The sequence below is a fragment of the Sinohyriopsis cumingii genome, chromosome 14, assembly GCF_028554795.1.
Source record: "Sinohyriopsis cumingii isolate HCF-2022 chromosome 14, ASM2855479v2, whole genome shotgun sequence".
Lineage (NCBI taxonomy): Eukaryota > Metazoa > Mollusca > Bivalvia > Unionida > Unionidae > Sinohyriopsis > Sinohyriopsis cumingii.
The window spans coordinates 31,664,869-31,681,453 of NC_142974.1; the positions used below are offsets into that span (position 1 = coordinate 31,664,869).

Sequence of the window (16,585 nt, forward strand, 5' to 3'; positions counted from 1 at the left end):
CCAATACGATTCGGCGAACCTCTTGGAAACCACGCAAAGTACAACTAAAAATGGAAATTTTAAAAGGTAGGAAAATTCACAGCTCAGTTATAATCGACTCGGATGTGACTCTCACGTTTGGTGTTATGCTAGTGAGCAGGACAAGCGCTAGACCCAGCCAGACTATCTGGCGCCCTAGGCAATGTTAGATTCTGGCCCCCCTCCTCCAAAATATCAATTTCAAAATATATAAAGAATACATTTTTTTTTTTAAATGCGCCCCCTTGAAATCAGCGCCCTAGGCGGCTGCCTAGTTTGCCTATATGGTAGCGCCGGCCCTGTTAGTGAGTGGTCCGCACAAGGAGACTGGACATAGATTCGAAATAAACTTGCCTGACTAAACTTTGCTGCTTGTGTACAGGGTACGAGCCTTGGTCGGAAGAAGACGAAAGGGGATGTTTCGGATGCCTTAGCTTTCTTTGGCTTGCTCGGATGGCATGGAATAGAGGATTATCGCAAAAATTCAATAGCATGCAACTGAGTACAAATTAATGAGTCGTGCATGCTTAATGACAATGTACGACTATTATAAAAAAATAAAATATAAATAAACAACAAAGGATTCACCTGTTCTCATGTTACGATGTGGAGAAACGTTGAATCGTCTAGTACAATTCCGTGGATGCTTTATAGCCCAGACAAACAGATTTATGTGAAATCATCAGCTGCTATCACAAAGATCATGGACAAAGCTATTTTGGAAGGAAAAGCATTATGTGGAGAGGCAAGATTGTCTGAGGAGGGTCTTGCTTTACGACCCCCAATAAGACGAAGTTTGAGGAAGAGAGGAAGGTCAGTGTGATTCGACGTATGTTGGCTCTATTTGGTTAACAAAGCCCAACGGGACTTTTCAGGGCTACTCAGATCTCTAAAATACTGTTGCACTATTGTTTTATCTCTGTGTTGTGTATAGCTGTTTGTATATGGCTATGCTTTCAACTCAGACTTTAAAAACTTTCCTCTTCGACCCCAAAACTATTTTGACCGTATAAACACTTTTGACCCCCAAAATGTCTCCCCATGTCAAATGTTTGACCCCAACGTGCATCCATATGTTAAAACCCGTTTGACCCCCAAGGTCATATACTCCATAAGAAGTAAGGATTAATGTTAATTCCCCTTTGACCCTCAAGTGCCTCTTTGACTTCACAAGTGTCTCCCTAATGTTAAAATCTCGCTTGACCCCAAAGTGTCTTTCCCATGTTAATTCCCACTTGAACTCCAAGTGTCAAATACAACATAACATTAAATGGTAATGTTACTTCCCCGTTTGACCCCCACTCACATATAACTACTATAAATTCTATGTCTTTATTAATGGTATTTAGAGGCCGTTCACTGCATTGCCGTTGAATGTAGAAACTTATAATATGAACATGAAGAATGTTTCCATCGAATGTGATATTTATACAATAGGGAATTTCCAATTACCGTTAAGATGACTAATGCATCAATTACACTAGAAAAACTCAAATAATAAAAATTTAATTGATCTAAAACCCGATTTTACATTTAATAAGACTGTTACAACATTGGTACATATTTAAAATCTTCTTTTCCCCATGATGTTCAAAGTTATCCACAATGTTTTTCAAATACTGTTGTTCTTAAGAGTCATACGCAAGTGCACATTATCAAAATCATCAACAAACTGTTTAGTTTGTAACAGAAAAACAGAAACACATTATCAATGTATCTAGTGTATTTTGGTCGCTTTTCTGACCCTCTTCCACCAATTGGGTCAAACAGGAAATCCATATTGGCATATAAGTGTTAAACTGCACGCTCGACAGTTCTCAAATGACAAAAACAGACACGCTTTATTAATCGAATACATTCCGACCGGAACCTGTAATCCCAGAACCCGTATATAATAGGGTTAGCCACATTATTAATGACATAGGAACGTAGGAGAATTTCATAAATCACAATTTTTGTTTCATCAGCATTTTCCCATAGGCCTTCAACCAATCTGTCTGCTACTAACATAATAATATTAGGAGTATAGCTGATGATAAAAATAATAGTAATCGAAAACATCATCATGGTGATTTTTCTTGTGGTTCTCTGTTTCTTTTCGGAAGCTGTTACCGGTCCTGGAAGATTTTTGACTGATTCTGTACATTTTATGTGCGACTTTTCTTTTCTATTATTACGTGATAGCTCGCCCTGCGAGAGCGACCTAGAGGTACTCCGAGATCTGTTAAGGTCACCATTTCCCATTTCTTTCTTTTCTCCATTTTCTTTATCAAATGTATTTAGTGGAACACATTCAATTTCTTCTTCCGACGAATATGTAACTTCTGTTACATTAGCTGGTTTATCAGTTTTCGCACACGAACAGAAAGCAAATCTGGAATTCTTTCGTTGCAGATCTCCATGGCGTTTGTCATAAAGGAATAATTCATAGCAAATGCATGAATATAATACTGTTAAGGTAATTATTGTGGATATCGCTAAGAAAATTGTGATCCCAAGATATATTAGTGGATAGTCTGTGTTTTTGTAAGAATCCTCCACAAAACATTCAACTCCGGTAATATTCAGGTGCCCTGATGGAACAGCAGTACTGTGACCGTATAACACAACTTGCGGCCCTGATAAAAGTAGTCCGAACCCTACAGCAATGAGGCAAGCCTTCCGTGAACCAAAGTCTGACATCTGCTTATTTAGTGGTCGGCAGATTTTGAGAAAGCGATCTATTCCAACGACTAGTAGAACAAATATTGATCCGTACGTGAAAAATGTGAGGAATAATGTGAACGCTTTGCATGCATCAGAATTGAAATATGTGTATGGGTGAAGTAAATCAAATAAATGATATGGAATTCCAATACAGCATACACCCAAGTCCAACATGGCTAAACTCAAAATATAGCACCTTGCACTCATCCGTTTGAATTTGTAAGCATACACGATGAGAACAAATATATTCGCAATGATACCAAATGCCATAATAGTAACATAGAACACAATGACTGGTAACAGAAGCACTACTTCAGCATCATTTATTTCTTGCAACGTTTTTGGACTCTGTATAACGTTTGTATTGTGTTTCTCATAAACGTCCACAGTTGACGAATTTAGCTCCAATGCCCCTCCTTTGGGGAAATTCTCGTGATTATCCATTGTTGCACTGAAACAATTCAAAGAATAACATTTTAAAATGAGTAAGAATGGAGGAACTATCAAATACCTTATTAAAAAGAATTTATAGATAAATATTTCCTAATTTAGTATGATTTCCTTGCAAAATATAAAAGTAGATTATTATAGTTTGTTTGCGGTCTTCCCACTGCTTTATGTCCAACCAGATGAGTCATAAGTGTTTTTAGCACTCGAACGTTTTAGCCTATGTTTGTGGTCAAGGTCAACTACATTTTTGGTATTGAAGTCCATAAAAATCAACATGTATTCATGTTTAGAATCTACAGGAAAAGGAAATATCAAATAGTAAAACAGACCGTGATACTTATGCGATTATCCACTACAGTAATACTAAATCCATAAACTATCGATTTTCAGCCAGGTAAATAAAGACTATTGTACACAAAACAGGAGATATTACATATATACGGTGGTGACCACTGCATCCCACATGGTACATTAATGAAAAGAAACAAAACTATTGCAAAACGTGTACGACCAACACAAGAAGCAAATGGACAGCATGTCACTAAAAAGTAGTAAATCAAAACTCAATCTTGATCCCAGCTAACCCAAATGTGTTTCTGCACCACATTTTCCCCTTGTGTCTACTACATAAAATTATGCATTCTTGACACCACTGTAAATAACGATGGGGATACATTAAATAAAGTACGCTATGTCTGTACTAGTAAATAATTTACAAACGACGATTCGTACAAAATTGTTTAGTCCCTCTGTTGCTTACAAATGGTTTAAAATGACTTCATTAAGGCTTTAATGAAATAGTATCAAAAGTTCGTTTCTTTTTTTAAACATACGGAGATATTTTCCCCAAAGAATAATAAAGACTAGTATTTATCAAAGTATACCAATGATTCATGTTTAACAATGCTTACTAGGTCGTGTCAAAGTATAACAATGATTATATCAAACTATACTGGCTAGTTCTTGTCAAAGTATGCAAATAATAATTGTTACGAACCTATACACTTAAACTATGTGACAGAAAGAACGAAGTTAACAAGCTTAGTACAACTGAACAAAAAGTTTCATTCATTAGAATTCAATTTGAAAATTTAAAGGAACTTTCATTATTGTGAACTAAATCCCATATAATTCTAAAATTTCTGTTAAGAGTCCAATAGTTTTGAGTGTTCTGAATTAATTCCAGTATTTAATGTGCTGGTGTGACAACAGTCTTGGATGGGCTGATGTGCCAACATTACTGCTGTATCACAACGCAAATCCAGGATGTCATTGAATGAATTCACAATAATCCCCAAATATTGTTTTGTTTACAAAATATCAATGCGCACTTCGTAATTCCAATAATTTTTAAATAAAGATTCTTCTCAAATTGTATCCGTTCCCAAAAGAAAATATTTATACAGCCATAAATTAAAGGAGGAATGAATAGTTGTTTACTTTGTCATCCTTCTATACAAAAATTCTCCCAACTTATGAAATAATAAAACGCTGTGGACTAAGGTCATTTCCAATAAAAATATCCACCATATTTGTAAACAAAGTCAGGTCTGTTAACTTAAACTGTAACAAAGAACCTGAGAAACATCTGTCTGACCATATATATTATATGGGGAAAAATAAGGTTCTGAAATAAAATCGAAGTAAACATGCTGTTTACAATTGATCAATATCCTAAAGTATTGATACATTTGGAGTACTCCCGTCATTATCACGCATAATAGTTAGGGGTCACTTACGACATCAGTAATTATTAAAGCTAAAACATTTATTCGTACTGCAAATTTTGACCACTGAGGAATACATTAGTTGTATGCAGACTTTACTAACACTCTGGGTTATATAGGTTTTCAATTACAATTTTTAATTTAGGTGTAAAGTTTTGTTGCTATCGGTAGCAAAGTACAGTTTCCCCTGCTCCCCAGTTATTATGTACTTTTGAGAGAGTGATGTATGTCAGGTGAAGCTGTTTTCATTTAAAACATGCCCAATGGAGAGAATGGTGGCATACCTCTATGCTACATTAATGTAATGTGGATGGCATTTCTTTGGATATTGTACTTTTGGAAATTGTACATGATTTAAACACACTGCTAAATAAAATGAATGCTCCCTTGTGCTAAAAAAGATGAGCCTGAATTTGTCTAAAGTACACTATCCATTGCAGCTATTAAAATAGGGAAAATGAATTTTGCCAGACTAGACAATACCAGCTTCTGAAAGGGCAATGGATGAATTACCAAATATATAAAATGTAAAAAAAAGTGATCAGCTCTTTTTTTTTTTACAATTTTCCTCCCTCTGAAGTTCAGGAAGTGAAAATGACCAAGTAGAGCTAGCACTTTTTTGAAAGGTGAACATCTGGAGTAAGGCCAAGCTGTATACTCTATAACCCATACTACACCCATCAATCATACATCAAAATAAAGGGAATTAAAGGTTCTTTGAATTATACCTAAGATATAGAAAGTCTTTTTTAAATAGCCAGTATAACCAGTGAGGAAAGTCAGGGTAATTCTTTTTCTTTAAAATCCTAACCCTATGCAAAACGTGAAACTGTAGAGCACCACCTTAAAGCAAATATAAAAATGTATGCAATTATTTTTTTATTTTCATATAATTACGTATGTTGTTCTGAATAAAATGGTACATTCATATTAATGTTAAGCATGAAAATAAGCTAATTATGCTCATTTTGCTCTTGCTTACATAATTTGTCATGAGGCATGTTTATGTGAGTAGTGACCTTAATTATGGGGAAATTAGAAGTCTTAGAATATAGGAATATAGTCAACTTAAATTTAAAACTGTTGCAATAAGTAAAAGAAATATATAGTGAAAATGTTTCTTTTCATTTATTTGCAATGAAATAAAATAAAAATATGATGAGAAAGTGAATTCACTTCTTCCATATTAAATAGGCAAATATTTTACACTTTGATCTTTGACCTTTATGAACCTGATGTCATCCATCCCTTTCTAGACTGTAAAATTCATTGTTGATATCTCAAAAATAATTCTGACTAGTTTCATGTTCCTGTCATTCAGCATAACATTGGTTGCTATGTTTACAAAATGTAATATGCATTCTTAAAATAGCTCACTTTTTATCATGGGGGGGTGTCTGGACTTGTTAGAGACATTGACACTCATAAATACTGTCCGGTGGGGGGGAAATACAGGTGAATTATTCAAAAGGACAGTTTTGATGTTTGCGACTTAAATGTTTCAGCCATAAAATCATAATTAAAACATACAATAATAATACCTATATTCTCTTTAAAGCAAATATAAAAATGTATGCAATTTTATTTTTCTTCATTTAATTATGTATGATGTTCTGAATAAAAAGGTACATAAATACTGATGTTAAGCCTGAAAATAAACTAATTATGCTCAGTTTGCTCTTGCTTACATAATTTGCCATGAGGCATGTTTATGTGAGTAGTGACCTTAATTATGGGGAAATTAGAAGTCTTAGAATATAGGAATAGAGTCAACTTAAATTTAAAACTGTTGCAATAAGTAAAAGAAATACATAGTGAAAATGTTTCTTTTCATTTATTTGCATTGAAATAAAAAATTCAATGATGAGAAAGTGAATTGGCTTCTTCCATATTAAACAATATGCAAATATTTTACGCTCTGACCTTAGACCGTTATGAACCTGATGTCTTCCATCCCGGTACAATTAATTCTTGATATCTCAAAAATAATTCTGGCTAGTTTCATGTTCATGTCATTCAGCATAACACTGGTTACTATGTTTACAAAATATAATGTGCATTCTTAAAAAAGCTCACTTTTTATCGGGGGGGGGTGGGCTGGACTTGTTAGAGACTCTGACACTCATTAATACTGTCCAGTGGGGGGAAATGCAGGAGATTTATTCAAAAGGACTGTTTTGATGTTTGCGACATAATGTTTCAGCCATAAAATCATAATTAAATCATAAAATAATAATACCTATATTCTCTTTATGGGGGCACTCACCAGTTATTATGTACTTTTGAGAGAGTGATGTATACAAGGTGAAGCTGTTTGCATTTAAAACATGCACACTGGAGAGAATGGTGGCATACTTCCATGCTACATTAATGTAATGTGGATGATATTTCTTTGGATATTGTACTTTTGGAAATTGTACATGATTTAAACACATTGCTAACTAAAATGACTGCTGCCTTGTGTTAAAAAATCAGCCTGAATTAGTCTAAAGTACACTATACATAGCAGCTATTAAAATAGGGAAAATGAATTTTGCCAGACTAAACAATACCAGCTTCTGAAAGTGCAATGAATGAATTACCAAATATATAAAATGTAAAAAAAATTATTGGCTCTTTTTTATACAATTTACCTCTGAAGTTCAGGAAGTGAAAATGACTAAGTAGAGCTAGCACGTTTTGAAAGTTGCACATCTGGAGTAAGGCCAGTATTACACCCATCAATCATACATCAAAATAAAGGAAATTAAAGGTTCTTTGAATTATACCTAAGATATACAAGGTCTTTTTTAAATAGCCAGTATAACCAGTAAGGAATGCCAGGGAAATTCTTTTTCTTTAAAATCCTAACTGAGAGCTCCACCATAATAGTTAGAGGTCGCTTATAAAATCACTAATTTTTAAAGCTAAAACATTTATTCGTACAGCAAATTTTGAGCACTGAGGAATAAATTAGTTGCATGCACACTTTACAAACACTCTGGGTTATATGGGTTTTCAATTAAAATTATTAATTTAGGTGTAGTTTTGGTGCTATCGGTAGCAGAGTACATTTGCCCCTGCATGCGCACACTCGCAGAATTGACCCTGCCAAGCGCAGAATTTTGCAGAATTCCATGGGAGGTATAAAGGCTTGTCAGCGTCTCCACCAGGATATGTTCGGGTTTCCGAGGGTCACATTACGAGCTCTGTACGTTCACAAAGAGCGTGGGAAAATCTTGTACTATTATTTTACTACGAATACCATATAAGGAAGTATGCAAAGATAAGGTAACTCTTTTGTTTATTATTTTCTGCTAATCAGAATTCATAGTTATTTCACAATATCTACCTAAATAAATGCAAAGAAAATAAAGTTTCTTTTATAGAACATTTTGGATAGATCTAAAACTAAGTTTTGAAATCTACATCTGCGTACAAAATACCTTTATGGATATTTATTCATTCATTGTCATGTTTTAAATCAGCAACTTCAGCTTGCATATCTGCTTATCAGTTAGATAGTATTCAGACAGTATTTTTATGACCCTGTGAGGTCAAGTCAAGGGTTTCTTGCAGACCTTGTTTGAATACTGACGTTTATTAAAATTCAATAGGAATAGGATATCAAATAATAATAATAACAACAACAGTAATAATAATAATAATAATAATAATAATAAGTGCATGTTTGAAAAGAGGGCAAATGAGTGTTTCTCAAAGCTCTCTCTAATAGCTCTTCGTTAAATTGTTAATATCCATACTTTAAACTAGGAAAGGCTGGCCTTACGGGTCAAAGTGAAGCCTTACTTACAACTGGCCAATTGAATAACTTCAATAAAATCTCACATGATAAAATAACTGTTATACGTCGCAGACTTCCAAAATATGAGGGAATCTACCTGAAAGGAACTATAAAGGGAGTAAAACTTATTTTTACAGCGGACAGAGGACAACAAAAACCATTATATCAGACAGAGTTTACAACAAAATATCAAAAGAGAAACGTCCACAGTTGCAAAACTCTGCAAGTCTAGCAGGAGCAGGTGGCACACCACTAAAAGAATTTGGGAAAGCTATTTTCCATATTGAGCTTGGACCACTGAAGCTTGACAAAGAAGTGATTATTGCAGAAATAGAAGATGAAGGGCTTCTTGGAACAGATGTGCTACAAAATGAAAAAGAAGGTCCAGCAGATTTTCTACTTAGTAAGGGGATCATCAAATTAGGCGTTGCTTCATACAAGTTGGCCTCCATGACAGGATTAGGAAAGTTCGGGCAGCAGATTAATTACATAATACCAGAATACAGTGAAACCCTGACTGATGTTTTCATAGAAAGAGAGGATGGGGATGAACAAGCCACCAGCATAGAATTTGTTGTGGAGCCTTGTGAGAACTTCACTGAGAAAAATACAGTGATCATGATTCCCTGTCTGGCTGACATAGGGGTATGTCCAACTCAAAAGGTCAGATTGTTAAATGCATTTTCCACAACAGCATCCATAAAACAAGATGCAATAGTGGGCCTGGCCTACAAGCATGATGGGGTTCACACTACTATTTGTAATATGGAGGATGCAGAAGAAGCCAGTAATTTCAATGCTGTGTGATGAATTAAACATCAATCCATTGGAAAGAAATATAACAAAGGGAAAATAGAAACAATAGAAATTGAAAACAATAATAATGAGCTATCAGAGCTGGCATTGGAAGAAGAAAACTATGTAGTACCAGAGCACCTGAAGGAGTTATTTACCAATACAGTGAAGACAAAGGGCTTTAGAGAAGCGAAAGCAATAGCAGGATTACTGAATAAGTTTCAAGATGCATTTTCTTGGGATGACAATGATTTGGGTTAAACAACTCTAACAGAGCATACCATAAATACTGGCGATGCCAGGCCTGTTAAACAACCACCATGAAGAGTGCCTCTGGCATTTGCTGTGGATGAGAAGAAGGCAATACAAGAGCTAGAAGAAAAAGGTGTGATAACGAAATCTACATCACCCTGGGCTTCACCTATTGTGTTGGTCAGAAAAAAAAAATGGCAAGGTCAGACCATGTGTCGATTACAGGAAACTGAATACCCTGACAAGGAAAGATGCTTTCCCTCTACGAAGAATACGTGACTGTCTTGATGCAGTTGCAGGAGCATCATATTTCTCAACCCTTGATTTAACTTCAGGATACCATCAGATTCCAGCAAAGAATGAAAATCAGCAAAAGACTGCCTTCGTCACAAAATAATGACTTTTTGAATACAAGACAATGGGGTAAACACTTGTCGAGTTGGTATTGCAATGTAAATTTGAATGTATCATTCATAAAATGATATTGAAAAGCAAGTAAATTTGAATGTATTGTTCATAAAACTATATTGAAAAGCATGTAAATTTGAATGTATCATTCATATAATGATACTGAATGTAAATTTGAATGGATCATTCATGGAACTATATTGCAATAGGAATGAATGAAAATATGAACTTATCGATCGTTCACATAACGATATTGAAATAGGAATGAATGAAATTATGAACCTATCGATCATTCACATAACGATATTGCAAAAGGAATTAATTAAATTATTAACCTATCGATCGTTCCCATAACGATATTGCAATAGGAATGAATGAAAATTTGCTCAGATAGCAATAGTGAAAATAACATGGAACACAATATATATAACTATCATGGTGTCCATTTGATGTCCCAGATGTAACTCCGGTTCCACTCGCTCTAGTCAATGGTCAGAGAAGCGCCCATGCATGGTCCGCCCCTCTCAGTCTGTTGAAGGATCCCTCGAGAGCCCTCACATTTAACACAGACCTGATGGTCGCGAAGCCCTGGTCCCTTGCATCGAGAAAACCAGTATACACTTCTGATCCATCATCACCATAACACAGCTTATACGTCACACGAAACCACACAGAGTTCCGTGACTCCACATCAAACCATTATAAGGCATGGCAGCATGTATAAGGCAGCTCTACAGCTGGTGATTTGCTCCTGTAAAGGGGTAAGCTTTCTGATACAGTTGCATCCGATATTGGCATCGAGGCTGTTCTGAGTCAACACCAAGATAGTCAAGAACGGGTAATAGCTTATGCAAGTTGTGCGTTAAATCAGGCGGAGAAGAACTATTGTGTGACTGACAAAGAACTTCTGGCAGTACGATACTTTGTTGAATATTTTTGTCAGTATCTACTGGGCATACCTTTTAAGATCAGAACTGATCATCAAGCCTTAGTATGGTTATTTAAGCTAAATGAACCAAAAGGGCATATTGCATGATGGATAGAGATACTATCTGCCTATGATTTTAACAATGAGTAACAACGTGGTACTAAGCATGGGAATGCAGATGCTCTGAGTAGATGTTTAAATCCCAGAATCTGCACCTGTGCAGAAGCTGACATGATGGAACCATTATCTTGTGGTCCATGTATAAAGTGTCAAAAGAGGGAGCAAGAGATGATGGGAAGTTTAACTACCCAACTAGTATCGAAAAGAATGATTTCTGGACAAACAGAGGGTTCAGAGAGGGTCATCTCTAATTTCAAGCTTGACCTAATAGGTTCAGGACAAGCAGAGGGTCCAGAATCTCCTGATCACCATGCTACAACTCTTTGCAGCATAGAAAACATGATCTCAATCTAAGAAAGAAGAACAAATGAACCAAGAGAAGGAGAACACGGAGGTTGTCACTTCTGTTTGGGAGCTTAGATCTAAAAGTGATCTTTGCATATCATGGGAAAACTATGATATAAAAAAGTTGAGGAAGTTACATGAGGCGGATGAAAATATAGGTCCAATCTTAGCCACAAAATTGAAGAATACATGCCCAACAAGCACAGCAATGGCAACCACCAGTCCAGTTTTGTGACACTACTTGTTACAGTGGGATTCACTAGCAGTAGTGTAGGGGGTGTTATTCAAGAACTTTTTCAGATGAGATGGAATAGGAGAACATTTACAATTTACTGTTCCCAGAGTATTAAAGGGAGAGATTATGTATCAAATACACAATGCAGTTCTATCAGGCCACTTAGGATGTAGGAAAACTTGTGAGAAAACCCTTCAAAGGTTTTAATGGTTTGAAATGAGGGAGGATATTAACACTTGGATCAAGAGATGTGACATCTGTGCCACCGACAAGGGGCTCAACAGGAAACCAAAAGCATCTTTGGGATCTGTGGGAGTGGGAAGTCCTTTAGATAGGCTAGCTTCAGATGTATTGAGTCCAATGCCAAAAACACCAAGAGGGAACAGGTATATAATACATGTCATTGATCATTTTTCCAAGTGGGTGGAGATTTTCCCTATACCAGATCAAACTGCAGAAATGTGTGCTCAAAAAATTTCATATGAAGTTATTAGTAGATATGGCTGCCCATTATCGCTGCATACAGATCAGGGAAGAAACTATGAAAGTGTCATACTTTCTGAGCTTGGCAGAATGTTAGAAGTTCGTAAAACAAGAACAAGTCACAGAAACCCATGATGCAATGGCCAAGCCGAACGGTTTAATCGCACATTGCTGAGGATGATAAAAGCCTACATTAAAGATGAAGAAGAAGATTGGGATCTACATTTAGGGTGTTTAGCTGCAGCATATCAATCGATACCACATGAACCTACTGGTATTACACCAAACCTACTGATGCTAGGCCATGAAGTTAGATTGCCTGCTGAGAGAGTGTATGGTAGAGTCGCGAGAAATGATAAAGTTACCACTCTTTGAGAATATGTAGACATCTTAAGGGATACAATGCAGCATGCTCATGATGTAGCCAGGAAACATTTAGCAGCAACAGATAAGCGCCAAAGGGATATGTACAATGTGAAATTGTGTCAGTTCAGTTACATTTCTAGGGATTTGGTCTGGATCCTAAATGAATCTAGATACAAGGATATTTCACCCAAGTTACAGAAGCTCTATGACGGTCCATTTATAGTCAAGAAGAAGATAAATGATCTTAATTATGTCATTCTACTAAATGAAAAAGGATGGGAGAAGCTGATGCATCATAAAAAAATCAAGCCTTATGTTGGAGAAAATCCACCAGAATGGGCCAACAAAATGCGGAAGAAAATAGTCAGGTTGGATAGGGGTGCAGAAAAAGAAAAGAATGCAGAGAAACATATCACCTAAATGAAGGCATCATTTAACCATTTAGATAATTTGTCAAGAATTTTTATTTTTTATTTTAATCACAGTGGAGGTGCTCTGGACACAAGTAACTTAGTTAATAATAACTAGACAAGTAAATAACTATATGTTTATAGACGTATAGTGTAAAATGATAATTACATGAATGGCAATGAAGCCAAATGGTTGTAAAACATTGGAAATGACCAGGGTATTGACTAATCAGATTAAGATGACAACAAGACTGATTACCGTCAAGTCCCTCACCAACACAAGAGGTAGAGCTTATCGGTGCCGCAAATGTCCTGCAGAAGTTGCTGTCACTGGAGAGAAGAGCAAGGTGGTGAGCCACATTTACAAGAAACACACGCCATTAGATCAAGCACCATTTTACTGTAACCTGTGTACCTTCAGATGTCAATATCAGCGTGACCTGGAGCGACGTGCAGTGCAGTATTACCCTGCACATAGGGAGAAAGTTAATCAGTTGAGAGAATTGGGATGCCCTGCGAATGAGGAGGCTAACCTGTTTCAGACTTCGCATCCATACATTCCTGGGGACAATGACATGGAGGTGCTTGGCCACGAAGACTCAGAACAGATTTGAAACAGACTGTACAGGAGGATCCAGAACTTGGTGCTGTAATCACGCTTACACACCCAGCTGACTCCATGATACTTGCTGAGGCAGAAAGACGCGGTGCACATATTGAACAGTCATCGGCACAGTTAGAAGTGAATTTTTGGGATGAACTCTTGGATTGTGATTCGCCAATGAATTTTTCTGTCACCCATTTGCCCCAACAAGAGATCAGCCAACAGACTCCAGTCCCACTAAAGACCATAATTCCACTTCTGTACAGCAAGGGGAGGCCCATCACTGTCAACATCCAAGGAACACAAAGCCAAAAAATGTATTTAAGTTTGCTGAACAAACAAAGGTGACTGTTGTAGAGATGCATCAGCGAAAAATCTCAAGCAAAACATCAGTTTTCTCTAGTAGTAATAGAGGAATTATGCAAAAACAAGGGGAAATGCTAAAGGAAAACAACACCCAACACCCAGTCAACCGTTTTAATAATTAAACTGACAGATGCAGTCCAGGAGCAAACCAAGACCTATAGAGCACTAAAAAGTAATATTACAAAAATGATAGAACACCTCATTGAGAAGGGGAAACAGCATGTGAGATCGTGTAAAGACCAAGAGAATATTGAGGGGCAAAGAAATCAAAAGGTAGTAGGGTGCAGGAAGCAAAACAAAGAGGAGAGAGCAAATTCAAAACGAGATTAGAGAAAACCATAGGCAGGCCAGGGACAGGGGAAACCATCAAGACAGAAGAGACTGGCAACAAAAGGAAAGTGAAGCCATAAGGAATAACCAAAGAGAGAACAAAAGAGAACGGTCGCCAAGGCGTTACCAACACCGACACTCACCATACAAGGGAGGAAGGTTTTAGATAATCAATAATGATCGCGTACAACTCTGGTGCATGTAAATTATAGTGATAAAAACAAATAAAATTAGTAAATTTGAAAAATGCTGTATCATTTGTTAGAAACTTACCATGTAAATGAAAATGCATTGTACATTATATGTTATGATAACTTTAACTTGGACTGAGTCACTTTAAGCTGTTAATGTTGTATTTACATTTGAAGCTACTTTCAATTTTGTACATATTTTTAGACAACCATGCTAAGCGAAGTGTACTAAATTTTGCAAGGATTCTGTCTATTTACTGTTTATGGGGACACTAAACAGAAAAAGTAGAGGGTAATGTAATGGCAAGGAAATCTAGCCTCTGATTTTGTTTAAAACAGTTACAAATCAATTTCATTTGTCGCAAAGCTTTCGGTGGTAAAGCAGCATGAGTGGTAGTACTAAAACTAGTCTGATAATACAAACCCGTTTGTTTGAACCCCTACCGATTTAAATAATGGAAATCTTTAATGTGATAAAACGTGCAAGGAACTTAGTCAATTCATTCACTGATCTATAGTTTCTAACATGATTCTGAGTAGAGTTGCCCTAACACCGTCATCTTGTGCGCGTTTCATGCTTAACGGAAGTTTTCAGTGCAATAGACGGGCATGCTCAGATCCATTTCCAGTTTCTGGACAAGTCCATTTTCAGCAATGGGGTATATCTTGACTACAGATGTTACATAAGTAGTCTGCTTCCGATATTTACAATGTCGAATCAAGCAAAGGAAAATGAAAACTACACTTTTCATGTGGATTTAACAAGCGGTTTAATTTCTATGTTCATGTATGCAGAGGGATATAATCCCAAACTCTCAACGTTATGCAATTTACGCAATTATTCAGCATTTGCTGAACAGGATGAACTACGTCATTATGTAGTCTGAAGCCCAGGTGCTCGATGTTAAAAAGAAAAAAAAGCAATAATCTAAAGGAAAAAATCATACAGAGTGACAAAAATACCGTAGATTACCCCGATGACCCGTTCTGACATAGGACCCTCTCTATCATAATATATATTATGATCGAGAGGGTCCTATGTCAGAACGGGTCATAGGGTTAATCTAAGGTATTTTTGTCACTCAGTATGATTTTTTTCCTTTAGATAATTGTGGGTTTGTTTTTTTTTTTCTTTCTTTCTTAACATCAAGCTCGCGTCGAGTACATGTGGCCTGAAGAAAATAAACTAGCCTATAGTGTACGCAATATGGCGCCGTGTTAGTATGGAAAGTCCGTTAAGCATGAAATGGTGCAGGAGATGGCAGCATTAGTGCCATTCTGGTCACAGTCAGGTTAGAAATTATAAATCAGTGATTCAATTGTCTTAGTTCTGTGCACTTTTTATCACATTAAACGTTCTCGATTTTGAAATCAGTACGGGATACAAACAAACGGGGACGTAGAGTCAGACTTTTATCACAAGTGCCCGACGCGAGCTTGATGTTAAGAAAAAAAAAACAATTATCTAATATATATTATGAAAGAGAGGGTCCTATGTCAGAACGGGTCATCGGGGTAATCTAAGGTATTTTTTTCACTCTGTATGTTTTTTTTCCTTTAGATTATTTTTTTTTTTTTTTTTTTTTTTTTTTTTTTTTAACATCAAGCTCGCGTCGAGCACCTGTGACATTTATAGTGTTACGACATCGTAGCTAGGTTGACAATATTAATTTATTCATTAATACCTACTGTTATTCAATACCAAATGACGATTGGTATGATTCTCGGGTATATTTCATATTCCCACATAAACTGTTAATAAATCATCGATTTAATTCTTTCATTTCACGATGTTATTTTGCCAGGAATGCATGTATAACTTTCGTTTGTATTAGCCTCGTTTCCAATTTAGGCACATTTGGAGTACTCCCATGGGTCCTACTAAACACCGCAAAGTAAGACAAAGGCTGACAAAGTCAGACAAAGGCAGGCAAAGTCTGTTTATTTTTGTTTATGTTATACATATTCATATACATTATGATATATTAACATTGTTTTGATATTTAAATTTATAAAAATGGTACATACGCTCTTTTATTTGTGTAGATAGAGTATGACAAAGTCATA

The 16,585-nt window shown here is 36.1% G+C and overlaps 1 protein-coding gene across 3 annotated transcripts; it reads right to left on the reverse strand.

The window, feature by feature from the left end:
* Positions 1-1,336: 1,336 nt before the first annotated feature.
* LOC149783519 (uncharacterized) lies at positions 1,337-16,360 on the reverse strand. Of its 3 annotated transcripts, none has more exons than XM_089931762.1 (2): positions 16,208-16,360; positions 1,337-3,175 (listed from the first exon to the last, which is right to left on the reverse strand). In XM_089931762.1, exon 2 carries the CDS (start codon positions 3,166-3,168, stop codon positions 1,813-1,815), a length of 1,356 nt encoding a protein of 451 aa, XP_089787888.1. In that variant the 5' UTR covers positions 3,169-3,175; positions 16,208-16,360; the 3' UTR covers positions 1,337-1,812. The 3 variants fall into 3 exon arrangements, with proteins under 3 accessions (XP_089787888.1, XP_089787889.1, XP_089787890.1); XM_089931763.1 differs by having other exon boundaries at positions 16,204-16,360; XM_089931764.1 differs by lacking the exon at positions 16,208-16,360 and adding an exon at positions 14,943-16,161.
* Positions 16,361-16,585: the final 225 nt, after the last annotated feature.

Bases quoted from the DNA above. Each gene is read 5' to 3' on its own strand.
- LOC149783519 (XM_089931762.1), bottom strand. From the start codon at position 3,168: ATGGATAATCACGAGAATTTCCCCAAAGGAGGGGCATTGGAGCTAAAT.